Source organism: Chiloscyllium plagiosum, unplaced genomic scaffold, assembly GCF_037043375.1.
Source record: "Chiloscyllium plagiosum isolate Xiang-an unplaced genomic scaffold, Cpla_swu_hap1 HiC_scaffold_27, whole genome shotgun sequence".
NCBI classification, from domain to species: domain Eukaryota; kingdom Metazoa; phylum Chordata; class Chondrichthyes; order Orectolobiformes; family Hemiscylliidae; genus Chiloscyllium; species Chiloscyllium plagiosum.
This window is the reverse complement of record NW_028270165.1, coordinates 50,985,240-50,995,687: the sequence shown is the minus strand read 5'-3', so window position 1 is coordinate 50,995,687 and position 10,448 is coordinate 50,985,240. Positions and strand designations below refer to the sequence as shown.

Here is a 10,448-nt window from a genome sequence, read left to right as displayed (position 1 = left end):
AAAGATATTAACTTTCAGGTGGTTGTATCCAAAATTCAGAGAGATGTCAGTCTTGATGTTTTTGCTTTTTCTGCCCCTGTAAGATCCTGAATCAGCGCCTGCAGGGGAATTAATTAGAGCTGAGTGAGAACAGAGGGGGAGAGAGAGTGGGATGGTGCTTTCAATTTTGTGGAATAATAAAAGAAAAGAATATTCCACAGAAAGTAGAATTGCTTGTTCAGAATTTCTACCCTGCACTGACAGTGATGGCTTTTGTAATCTCTTTTTACAGCGTATTTGAAGATCTGATGGCGGAAGTTTCTCAATCAACAGATGAAGGGCTTATGCCCAAAACATTGACCCTCCTGCTCCTCGGATGCTGTCTGACATCCCTGTGCTTTTCCAGTGCCACATTTTTCGACTGACTCTCCAGCATTTGCGATCCTCACTTCGCCGTCAATGTCTGACAGTCACTCAGTCCACCAGGACCGTAACGATTTTCGACTGATTTCTCTGAGAGGGATCAAAGCTTTTTGGTTCTTGACTGAGTGAGTATGTTTTCAGCATCACTTGGACTGGACGAGAGACCCCACTGTTGCAGCGCACTGTGCGTGGAGCGTGTAGCAGCTATACGACCTGGAAAGAGGAATTCACGACAGGAAGGGGCTGGAAGTTCGATTGTGTGTGGCTGAAGCTTCATCCATGGAGAAACCTGAGGAATCCCGCCCCGTGGAGAAACCGTGGAAGTGTGGCAACTGTGGGAAAGGCTTCCGTTTCCCGTCTGCCCTGGAGACTCCTCGGCGTAGTCACACCGGGGAGAGGCCATTCCCCTGCACCGACTGCGGGAAGGCCTTCAGACATTACTCCCACCTGCTGGCCCACCAGCGGGACCACACAGGAGAAAGGCCCTTCAGCTGCCCAGATTGTGGGAAGGCCTTCATGTTTTTCTCTGCCCTGTTGACCCACCGGCGGGTCCACACGGGGGAGAGGCCGTTCACCTGCCCTGAGTGCGGGAAGGCCTTCAGCGCTTCCTCCACCCAGCTGATCCACCAGCGCATCCACACGAGGGAGAGGCCATTAACCTGCTCTCAGTGCGGGAAGGGCTTCATCTGCTCCTCCCACCTGCGGAGCCATGAGCGGGTCCACACGGGGGAGAGGCCCTTCAGCTGCCCCGAGTGCGGGAAGGCCTTCAGCACATCTTTCACCCTGTTGGCCCTCCAGCGGGTCCACACGGGGGAGAGGCCCTTCAGCTGCCCCGAGTGTGGGAAGGCCTTCAGCACATCTTTCACCCTGCTGAGGCACCAGCTGATCCACACCGGGGAGAGGCCGTTCACCTGCTCTCAGTGCGGGAAGGGCTTCGCCCGCTCCTCCCACCTGCGGAAGCACCAGCGAGTTCACGTGCCATCGCAGGGGGATTGAAGGAGTGACGGTCAAGTGCCATTATCGATTGGACTATCGATCCGGTTCCGGGGACTCCCGGGTTTGAATCCCACCACGACAGATGGCAGAGGGAGTGGGTGGTGCGGGGGAGAAAGCCCCCATCTGATTCACTCTCTCCCTTGTTAGGAAAGGGAACCGCCATTGTGGGAGAGTATTCATTCAGTCGTTCCATCTGCATCCTTCACTCGGTCCGGCCTACACATGACTCCAGACCCACAGCAGTCTGGTTGACTCTACACTGCCCTCTCCCCACTGGCAAATGAGCAGGGAGAAACTTACCAGGATACAGGGTATGGGTTGAAATTGCTGAGTGAGGCAATACTTCCTCCGGATTACGGCTGTAACAAGGATCCAATTACAACCTGGTGCTGCCCAATAGTAAAGACAGTGGGGTGTGTGTGGGCTTTGATCTTGAGCTGTTTAAAAAGCAGTTACTTTGTCTATGCCTTTTTGCAGGGGGGGGAATCTGAAGATGTAACTAAGTTGAGTCACAATAAAGGTTACATGAACTTACCGCCGGGCTCAGACTCTCATTGAAAGCTTTGAGCTCCAAGAGGTTTTTAGTTTAAAGCTGCTCCTTCGTTTCAGCCTCCTGCACTGAGTTTCCAATGTCATGTATCAGATGGAACAGTGAATGAGAAGCTAGTATCGTGAGAAATTGTAAATCTTTCAGGTACTGCGTTGTTTCATCAGCATTGTAAAGTTTACTGACAGCACCAGGACATTTGGGCTGTGTTCACTAGAAATGATGTGGAGGTGTCGGTATTAGTCTGGGTTGATAAAGTTAAAAAGAAATCACCCAATACCAGGTTGTTGTCCAACAGGTTTATTTGGAAGCACTAGCTTTCTGAGTGCTGCTCCTTCATCGGGTAGCTGTGGAGCAGCATTGTAAGACACAGAATGTATATCAAAAGTTCAGTATCATGCAACTGATGGAATATATTGAACAAGCCTAGATTGCTGTCAAGTCTTTCATCTCTTAGAATGGGTGCAGGTATTGGTTCATGAATGTGTAACTGCCAGAACATCTTTTAAGTCACATTCTTGAGATGACTTAAGGTTTTATAAAAAAGATGACATCTCAGCTCAGACAATGCATTTAAAGGTGTGAGAATTGAGTCTGAAAATGTGTTGCTGGAAAAGCACAGCAGGTCAGGCAGCATCCAAGGAGCAGGAGAATCGATGTTTCGGGAATGAGCCCTTCTTCAGGAAAGGGCTGAAGAAGGGCTCATGCCCGAAACGTCGATTCTACTGCTACTTGGATGCTGCCTGACCTGCTGCGCTTTTCCAGCAACCCCTTTTCAGCTCTGATCTCCAGCATCTGCAGTCCTCACTTTCTTCCTGAGAATTGAGTCTGACAGTATTCCAATCTTGAGTCAGACTGGTTCTATTTCCAAATTCATAAATTATTACATGGATTGACTGCCTGGAAATTGTGTGCTTTTTGAGCAAAATTGAATACATCTGCAAATATAATTCTGCCAATACAAATTTACCCCATAGAATTGTGTGTGGGTGCATGTGAGTTTGTGCGTGAGAGTGTGTACATGCTTGGTAAAGTGTGAGTGTGATGGAGTATAAGCCTGAGAGAGTATTGGGGGTGTGTGTGTGTGTGTCTGAGGGGGAGCATTTGTGAGAGAGGTATTAATACAAGCAAGGGGTTGCATTTTGCTAAAACAAGAAAGGGCAGGACTTGTGCAGATAATGGTAGGGCCCTGGGTCATGTTATAGAACAGACAGACATGGGGGAGTGGTGTTCAGGTACATAGTTCGTTAGAAGTTGCATCACAGGTAGACAGGGTAGTTAAGAAGGCATTTAGCAGCATAGCATTCATTTTCACACCATTGAGTACAGGGGTTGGGACATCATGTTGAGGTTGTACAGGATGTTGGTGAGGCCACTTTCAGAGTACTGTGTACAGTTCTGATGGCCCTGTAATCGGAAGTATTCTTATCACAGAGGGTTTGGTAAAGATTTACCGGACGTTGCCAGGACTGGAGGGTTTGAGTTATAAGGAGAGGCTGGGACTTTATTCACTGGAGGAGAGGAAGTGAGGGGTTGACATCATTGAGATTGATAAAATGAGGAGTGGAGGTAAGCTGAATAGCAAAGGGCTCTTGCTTAGCGTCGGCGAACTCAAAACTTGGGGGCATATTACTTAAGGTGAGGAGAGAGATTTAAAAGGAACCGGAGGGGCAACATTTTGAAAGAGGGTGGCTTTGTATGTGGAATGAACTTACTGACGATGTGGTAGTTGCCGGTACATTTACAACGTTTAAACAGCATTTGGATGGGTAGATGAATACAAAGGTTTAGTGGGATATGGGCCAAATGCAGGCAAGTGGGACTGGTTTAGTTTGGAATCCTGGTCGGCCTGGACGAATTGGACCGAAGTGTCTGTTTCTGTGCTGCATACCTTTACTGAAACCAGTAGAATTCTGAAAGGGGCATGACAGGATAGATGTAGATAAAATGCTCCTTTATGGGGAGGGTCATACAATCCCAACAATGTGGAAGCAGACCATTCAGCCCATCTATTCCTCTCTGGCCCTCTGAACAGTATCCCAACCATACCCAACCCCTTACTGCGTATTCCCCATGGCCAATCCACCCTAACCTGTACATCCCTGGTCACTATGGGTAACTTAGCACGGCCAATCCTCCCTAACCTACACCCGAATCTATAACTTACCTTCTCAAGAATGTAATTTAAATGCAGAGCTTTTCTAAGAAAAATGTCAGTCTGACTCAACATTGGGACACAGACAGAATTCACACCTATTGTCTCTACTTATAAATAGGGCAACGTCTCTTCGAAATGTAGATTCATTTAGATATAACTGCGTCACTTTACATATTATGATATCCCTTTGAATGTGCCCACATCCCTTTGAAATGTAATCTCGTCTATTTAAACCTCTTTATTTGCAGAAGTAGCCCGTTAAAATGTCCATGTCCCTCAAAAATGCAGATTGCCCCCTTTAGATATGACACCGTTCCGTTAGATGTGGGAATATCTGTTTAAATTGAGCCGTGAGCTTTCCCAATGTAGACAGGGCTCCTGGAAACGTGGCAGTGTCCCCCCTGCAGCTGCAGAGCGAGACAGGAGAGTTTGTTTTTGTGAATGAGCAGTTGTAGCGCGAGGTGGCTGTTGCTTGGTGACGGTGAGGCTCCCCCGGCCCCGCCCATCCCCCCGTGCAGACGTCACGCGGGGGCGAAGGCGGTTGGGAGGAGAAGTCGCTCGAGCGGGGAAGCGGCGGGAGGGCGGCCGTTAGGAAAATGGCGCCGTGCGGCCCGGGGCAGACACCCGTCACTGGGCACCGCCGCCTTCCTGGCGCAGCTGCTGTGTCACGGCCACACCGGCCGGCTGTACAGCAGGCAGGAGCCGGTGAGCATTCTGGAGGCGGATGGGGTTAAGGGCCTGCTTGGGAACTCGTCGGCCGCCTGGGTGGTGGAGTTCTACTGGTCGTGGGGCGGCCCCTGTGTCAACTATGGGGCCACCTGGAAGGTACTGGGCCCGGGAGGTGAAAGGTGAGGCAGGTTGTGGGAGGGATGGAGGGGAAGGAATGTGGGGCCTGTCCTGTCATAGTGACATTTTACACTCACTTTCCATCTGCTTTTCCTGGGGCTGTGCTGTTTACCCCTCACTGTGTGTTTAATCCTTGTGCTGTTTACCCCTCACTGTTTGGTTTAATCCTTGTGCTGTTTGCCCTCAACCACACTGCTGTGGGTCTGGAGAACTCAGTGTTGAGTCCTCTGGGCTGTTGACTGCTCAGACAGAAGATGGAGGTTTTGTTCCTCCAATTTGTGGTTTGGTTTGTTGTGGTAATGGAGGAAGCCAAAGATAGTCATGTCAGAAGGGGAGTGGGAAGGGGCATTAAAATGGGAAGTCTGCTCAGCCTCTGCGGACCCAGCTGGAATGCTCAGCAAACCGTTTCCCAAGTTTACGCTCGCTTTCCCCGATGTAGAGAAGACCACAATTGGCAAAGCACAGCAGGTCAAGCAGCATCCGAGCAGTAGGACAGTCAAAGTTTTGGGCACGAGCCCTTCATCAGGAATGATGCGTGGATGTTCAGAGGGGCATCAGTGTCCTTCTGTGTCAGTTGTCAGACAGTTGCAGCAGGCAATGAGCAAGGCAAGTGGTGTATTAGCAAGAGGAATTAAGTTCAGAAATGAGGATGTCTTCCTGCAGTTAGGGGGTCATTGAATATATTCAAGGCTGAGTTCATCTGATTTTTATGTGAATGTTTATGGGGAAGGCAAGAAAATGGTTTTAAGACTAGTATAGGACCGAGTTACAGAGCCATGTAGCACAGAAACAGACCCTTCAGTCCAACTAGCCCATGCTGACTATATTCTCAAACTAAACCAGTCCCACCTGCCAGTGTTTGGCCCATATCCCTCCAAACCTTTCCTATTCATGAACTTATCCAAATGTCTTTTAAACGTCGTTACTGTACCTGCATCCACCACTTCCTCTAGACATTTAGTCCGCATGTGAACCACTCTGTATAAAAAAATTGTGCCCTTCAAGTCTTTTAAAAATCTCTTTCTCCTGTTACTATCAAAATTTGCTCCCTAATCTTGAAACCCCAACCCTAGGGGAAGAGCACCTGTTGTTCACCTCATCTCTCCCCTCATGATTTTATAAATCTTGATAAGGTCACATCTCCTCCTCCTATGCGCCAGTGAAAAAGTCCCAGCCCATCCACCTAGATGCAGGTAGATCCATATCCAGTCATGATCGGTTCAATGCTGGTCCCAATTCTCTCTCTTGGTGTCCAGGACAGCAAGAGACCACAAGACATAGGAGCAGAAATTAGGCCACCAGGTCTGCTCATTCCATTCAATCGTGGCTGATAAGTTTCTCAGTTACATTCTTGCGTTATAACCAAAGTGAAAATGGAGGGAGTGAGTGTGGGATGGCGATTTTCAGCTTCCAGGGAATAAAAGAGGAAAGAGTTTACTATAAATTAGAATTTATGGGATCGACTGATGAACCGAGGAGTGTCAGTTGGGGTTTAATTTAGAGAAATCAGAGGTTTGCATTTTTGTCAAGCAATCCAGGCAGGACTGACACAGTTAAGGGGAGTGTTGCAGAATAAAGAGACCTTGGAGTGCTGGAGTCTCAGGTGGACAAAGTAGTGAAGGCGGCGTTTGGTTTGCTTTCGCACCTATTGGTGGGTAGGCCGGGACTTTTTTCACTGAAGCACAGGAGGTTGAAAGGTGAAGGTATCGGGTGCCTCATTAGCAAGTTGGAATATCAGATAGTGAAGGGGACTGTCAGACAATACAGCAGAATATAGATTGGAGAGTTGGGAAGAGAAATGGCAGATGGAGTTCAATCCAGACAAATGCGAGGTGATGCATTTTGGAAGATGCAATTCAAGAGCGAGCTATACGTAAATGGAAAGGTCCTGGGGGAAATTGATGTACAGAGAGATCTGGGTGTTCAGGTCTATTGTTCTCTGAAGGTGGCAACGCATGTCAGTAGAGTGGTCAAGGCAGCTTACAACACGCGTTCCATCATCGGACGGATTGAGTAAAAGAGCTGGCAGGTGATGTTAAAGTTATACAAGATTTTGGTTCGGCCGCATTTGGAATACTGCGTACAATTCCGGTCGCCAGATTTCCAAAAGGATGTGGATACTTTTGGAGAGAGTGCAGAGGAGGTTCACCAGGATGTTGCCTGTTATGGAGAGCGCTAGCTATGAGGAGAGGTTGAGTAGATTAGGATTATTTTCATTGGAAATAAGGAGGTTGAGGGGGGGTTCTGATTGAGGCCTAAAAACCATGAGGGGTGTAAACAGGGGTGGATAGGAAGAATTATTTTCCCAGAGGGGAAGACTTAATTAGGGGAGAAAGTGAGGACTGCAGATGCTGGAGATCAGAGCTAGTTGGGCTGAAGGGTCTGTTCTGTGCTGTATGACTCTAACTGTTCTGTACTGGTCTTAAAACCATTTTACTTGCCTTCCCCCATAAACATCCACTTCATGGTTGTTCTAAAATCAGATGAACTCAGCCTTGAATATATTCAATGACCCCCTAACTGCAGGAAGACATCCCTACTTCTGAAATCAATTCCTCTTGCTAATATACCTCTTGCCTTGCTGATTGCTTGCTGCATCCGTCTGACAACTGGCAGTGACTGGTGTGGAAGGACGCTGATGCCACTTTTTACATCCACACATCATTCCTGAGGAAGGGCTCGTGCCTGAAATGTCGATTCTCCTGCTCCTCGGATGCTGTCTGACCTCCTGTGCTTTTCCAGTGCCACACTTTTTGACTCTCATCTCCAGGATCTGCAGTCCTGACTTTCTTCACATCCCAATATATCACCATTTAAACAACGCACCTCCTTTCAGCAGTTATTTTTGGGCGGCGCGGTGGCACAGTGGTTAGTACTGCTGCCTCACAGCGCCAGAGACACGGGTTCAACTCCCGCTTCAGGCGACTGACTGTGTGGATTTTGCACGTTCTCCCCGTGTCTGAGTGGGTTTCCTCCCACAGTCCAAAGATGTGCAGGTCAGGTGAATTGGCCATGCTAAATTGCCCGTAGTGTTCGGTAAGGGGTAAATGTAGGGGTATGGGTGGGTTGCGCTTCGGCGGGTCGGTGTGGACTTGTTGGGCTGAAGGGCCTGTTTCCACACTGTAACGTAATCTAATCTAATAACCGAGGCTATAACCTGGAATTGAATCGCCCGGGTTCAGTTCCCGCCTCAGGCGACTGAGTATGTGGAGTTTGCATGTTCTCCCCGTGTCTGCGTTGGTTTCCTCCGGGTGCTCCGGTTTCCTCCCACAGTCCAAAGATGTGCAGGTCAGGTGAATTGGCCATGCTAAATTGACTGTAGTGTTAGGTAAGGGGTTAATGTAGGGGTATGGGTGGGTTGCGCTTCGGCGGGGCGGTGTGGACTTGTTGGGCCGAAGGGCCTGTTTCCACACTGTCATGTAATCTAATCTAAACTTCACACTGTGGAACTGCATTTGCCGTGTGTTTGCCAATTGAGACACAGACCTGGACCAACGTTTCCCGACTCAGTCCCCTCCCTGCATTCACTCTCTTTCTTTTCAGTTGCTGCAAGTCAACAATTTAACCCCAGAATGAAAAAATGAAGTTGCAGTCTGAGGTGAAGCTCTATCTGTATTTGCAGGGGAGGAGTAGCAGCAGCTTCAGAACCTGATGGTCCATCTTCCGCATTCCCCGTCACATAACATTATGGGGCAATTTAGCTTGGCCAATTCACCCTAACCCGCACGTCTTTGGACTGTGGGAGGATATCCACGCAGACGTGGGTGGGGAATTGAACCCGGGGCTCTGGCGCTGTGAGGCAGCAGTGCTAACCACAACAAAAAAGGGGTAGGGATGTAAGGCAGGATTTCAGGGAGCTAGGGTGGAAGCTGAGGGCTAGAACAAACAGAGTGGTTATCTCTGGTTTGTTACCCGTGCCACATGATAGCAAGGAATAGGGAGAGATATCAGCTAAACACGTGGCTGCAAGGATGGTGCAGGAGGAAGGGTTTCAGGCTTTTGGATAATTGGGGCTCATTCTGGGGAAGGTGGGACTTGTACAAACAGGACAGTCTTCACTTTAACCAGAGGGGTACTAATATCCTGTGTGGGAAATTTGCTGGAGCTATTCGAGTGGGTTTAAACTAGCTCAGCAGGGGGATGGGAATAGGGGGTGTAGCTGTAGTGCACAGGAGGATGAGAGTAGGAAGGACAAGGACAGGATTTCAGGGTCACAGGAATGTGCTGGCAGACAGCGAAGTGGTTTGAAGTGTGTCTACTTCAACGCCAGAGTATCCGCAATAAGGTCGGTGAGCTTGCAGCACGGCTAGGTACCTGGGACTTGGATGTTGTGGCCATTTTGGAGACATGGATAGAGCAGGGTGTGGAATGGATGTTGCAGGTTCCAGGGTTTTGATCTTTCATTAAGAACAGGCAAGGCGGTAAAAGAGGGAGAGGCGTGGCCTTGTTAGTCAAGGATAGTATAATGGTGGCTGACAGAACTTTTGATGAGGACTCGTCTACTGAGGTAATGTGGGCTGAGGTTAGAAACCGGTGAGGAGAGGTCACACTGCTTGGAGTTTTTTTTATAGGCTTCCGCAGAGTTCCAGGGAGGTGGAAGAGAGGATTAGCAAAATTATTCTGGGTAGGAGTGAAAGGAACAGGGTGGTCATTATGGGGGACTTTAACTTCCCCAACATTGACTGGAAATGCTTTCACTCTAGTACGTCGTATGGATCAATTTTTGTCGAGTGTGTGCAGGAGGCCTTTCTGACATAGTATGTCAAAGGGTCGACAAGAAGGGAGGTCACACTGGATCTGGTGCTTGGTAATGAACCAGGCCAGGTGTTTGATTTAGTGGAAGGTGAACACTTTGGAGAGAGTGACCATAATTCAGTTAGGTTTCATATAGCAATTTAAAGGGATAGGAACATGCCACAGGTCAAGAGTTATCGATGGGGCAAGGGCAATTATAATGCAATTAGGCAAGACTTAGGATGCATAGAATAGGGTAGCAAAATGCAGGGGATGGGGACAATTGAAATGTGGAGCTGGTTTAAGGAAAAGTTATTGTGTGTCCTTGATAGGTATGTCCCTGTCAGGCAGGAAGTGATAAGGTAAGGGAACTGTGGTTTACAACAGAAATTGCATCTCTTGTTACAAGGAAGAAGGAGGTTTATGTGTTGATGAGGCAAGATGGTTCAGATGAGGCGATGGAGAGTTACAGATCAGCTAGGAAGGATTTAAAGAGAGAGTTCACAGCAAAGAGAGGACATGAGCAGTCTTTAACACATAAAGGAGAACCCTAAAGCTTTCTATAGGTATGTGAGGAATAAAAGGATGATTAGGGTAGGAATAGGGCCAATCAAAGACAGAAGTGGGAAGTTGAGTGTGGGCCCTGTGGAGATTGGAGAGGTGTTAATGAATATCTCTCATCGGTCTTCACTCAGGAAAAGGAGAATATTGTAGAGGAGAAGAATGATGTACGAGATATTAGACTCGAAAGGATCAAGGTTAGTT

The 10,448-nt window shown here is 48.3% G+C and overlaps 1 protein-coding gene across 1 annotated transcript; it reads left to right on the top strand.

The window, feature by feature from the left end:
- Positions 1–301: 301 nt before the first annotated feature.
- LOC148144017 (uncharacterized) lies at positions 302–1,608 on the top strand. The gene has a single exon (XM_087974552.1). The coding sequence runs from the start codon at positions 682–684 to the stop codon at positions 1,396–1,398; it is 717 nt and encodes a 238-aa protein (XP_087830678.1). The 5' UTR covers positions 302–681; the 3' UTR covers positions 1,399–1,608.
- Positions 1,609–10,448: the final 8,840 nt, after the last annotated feature.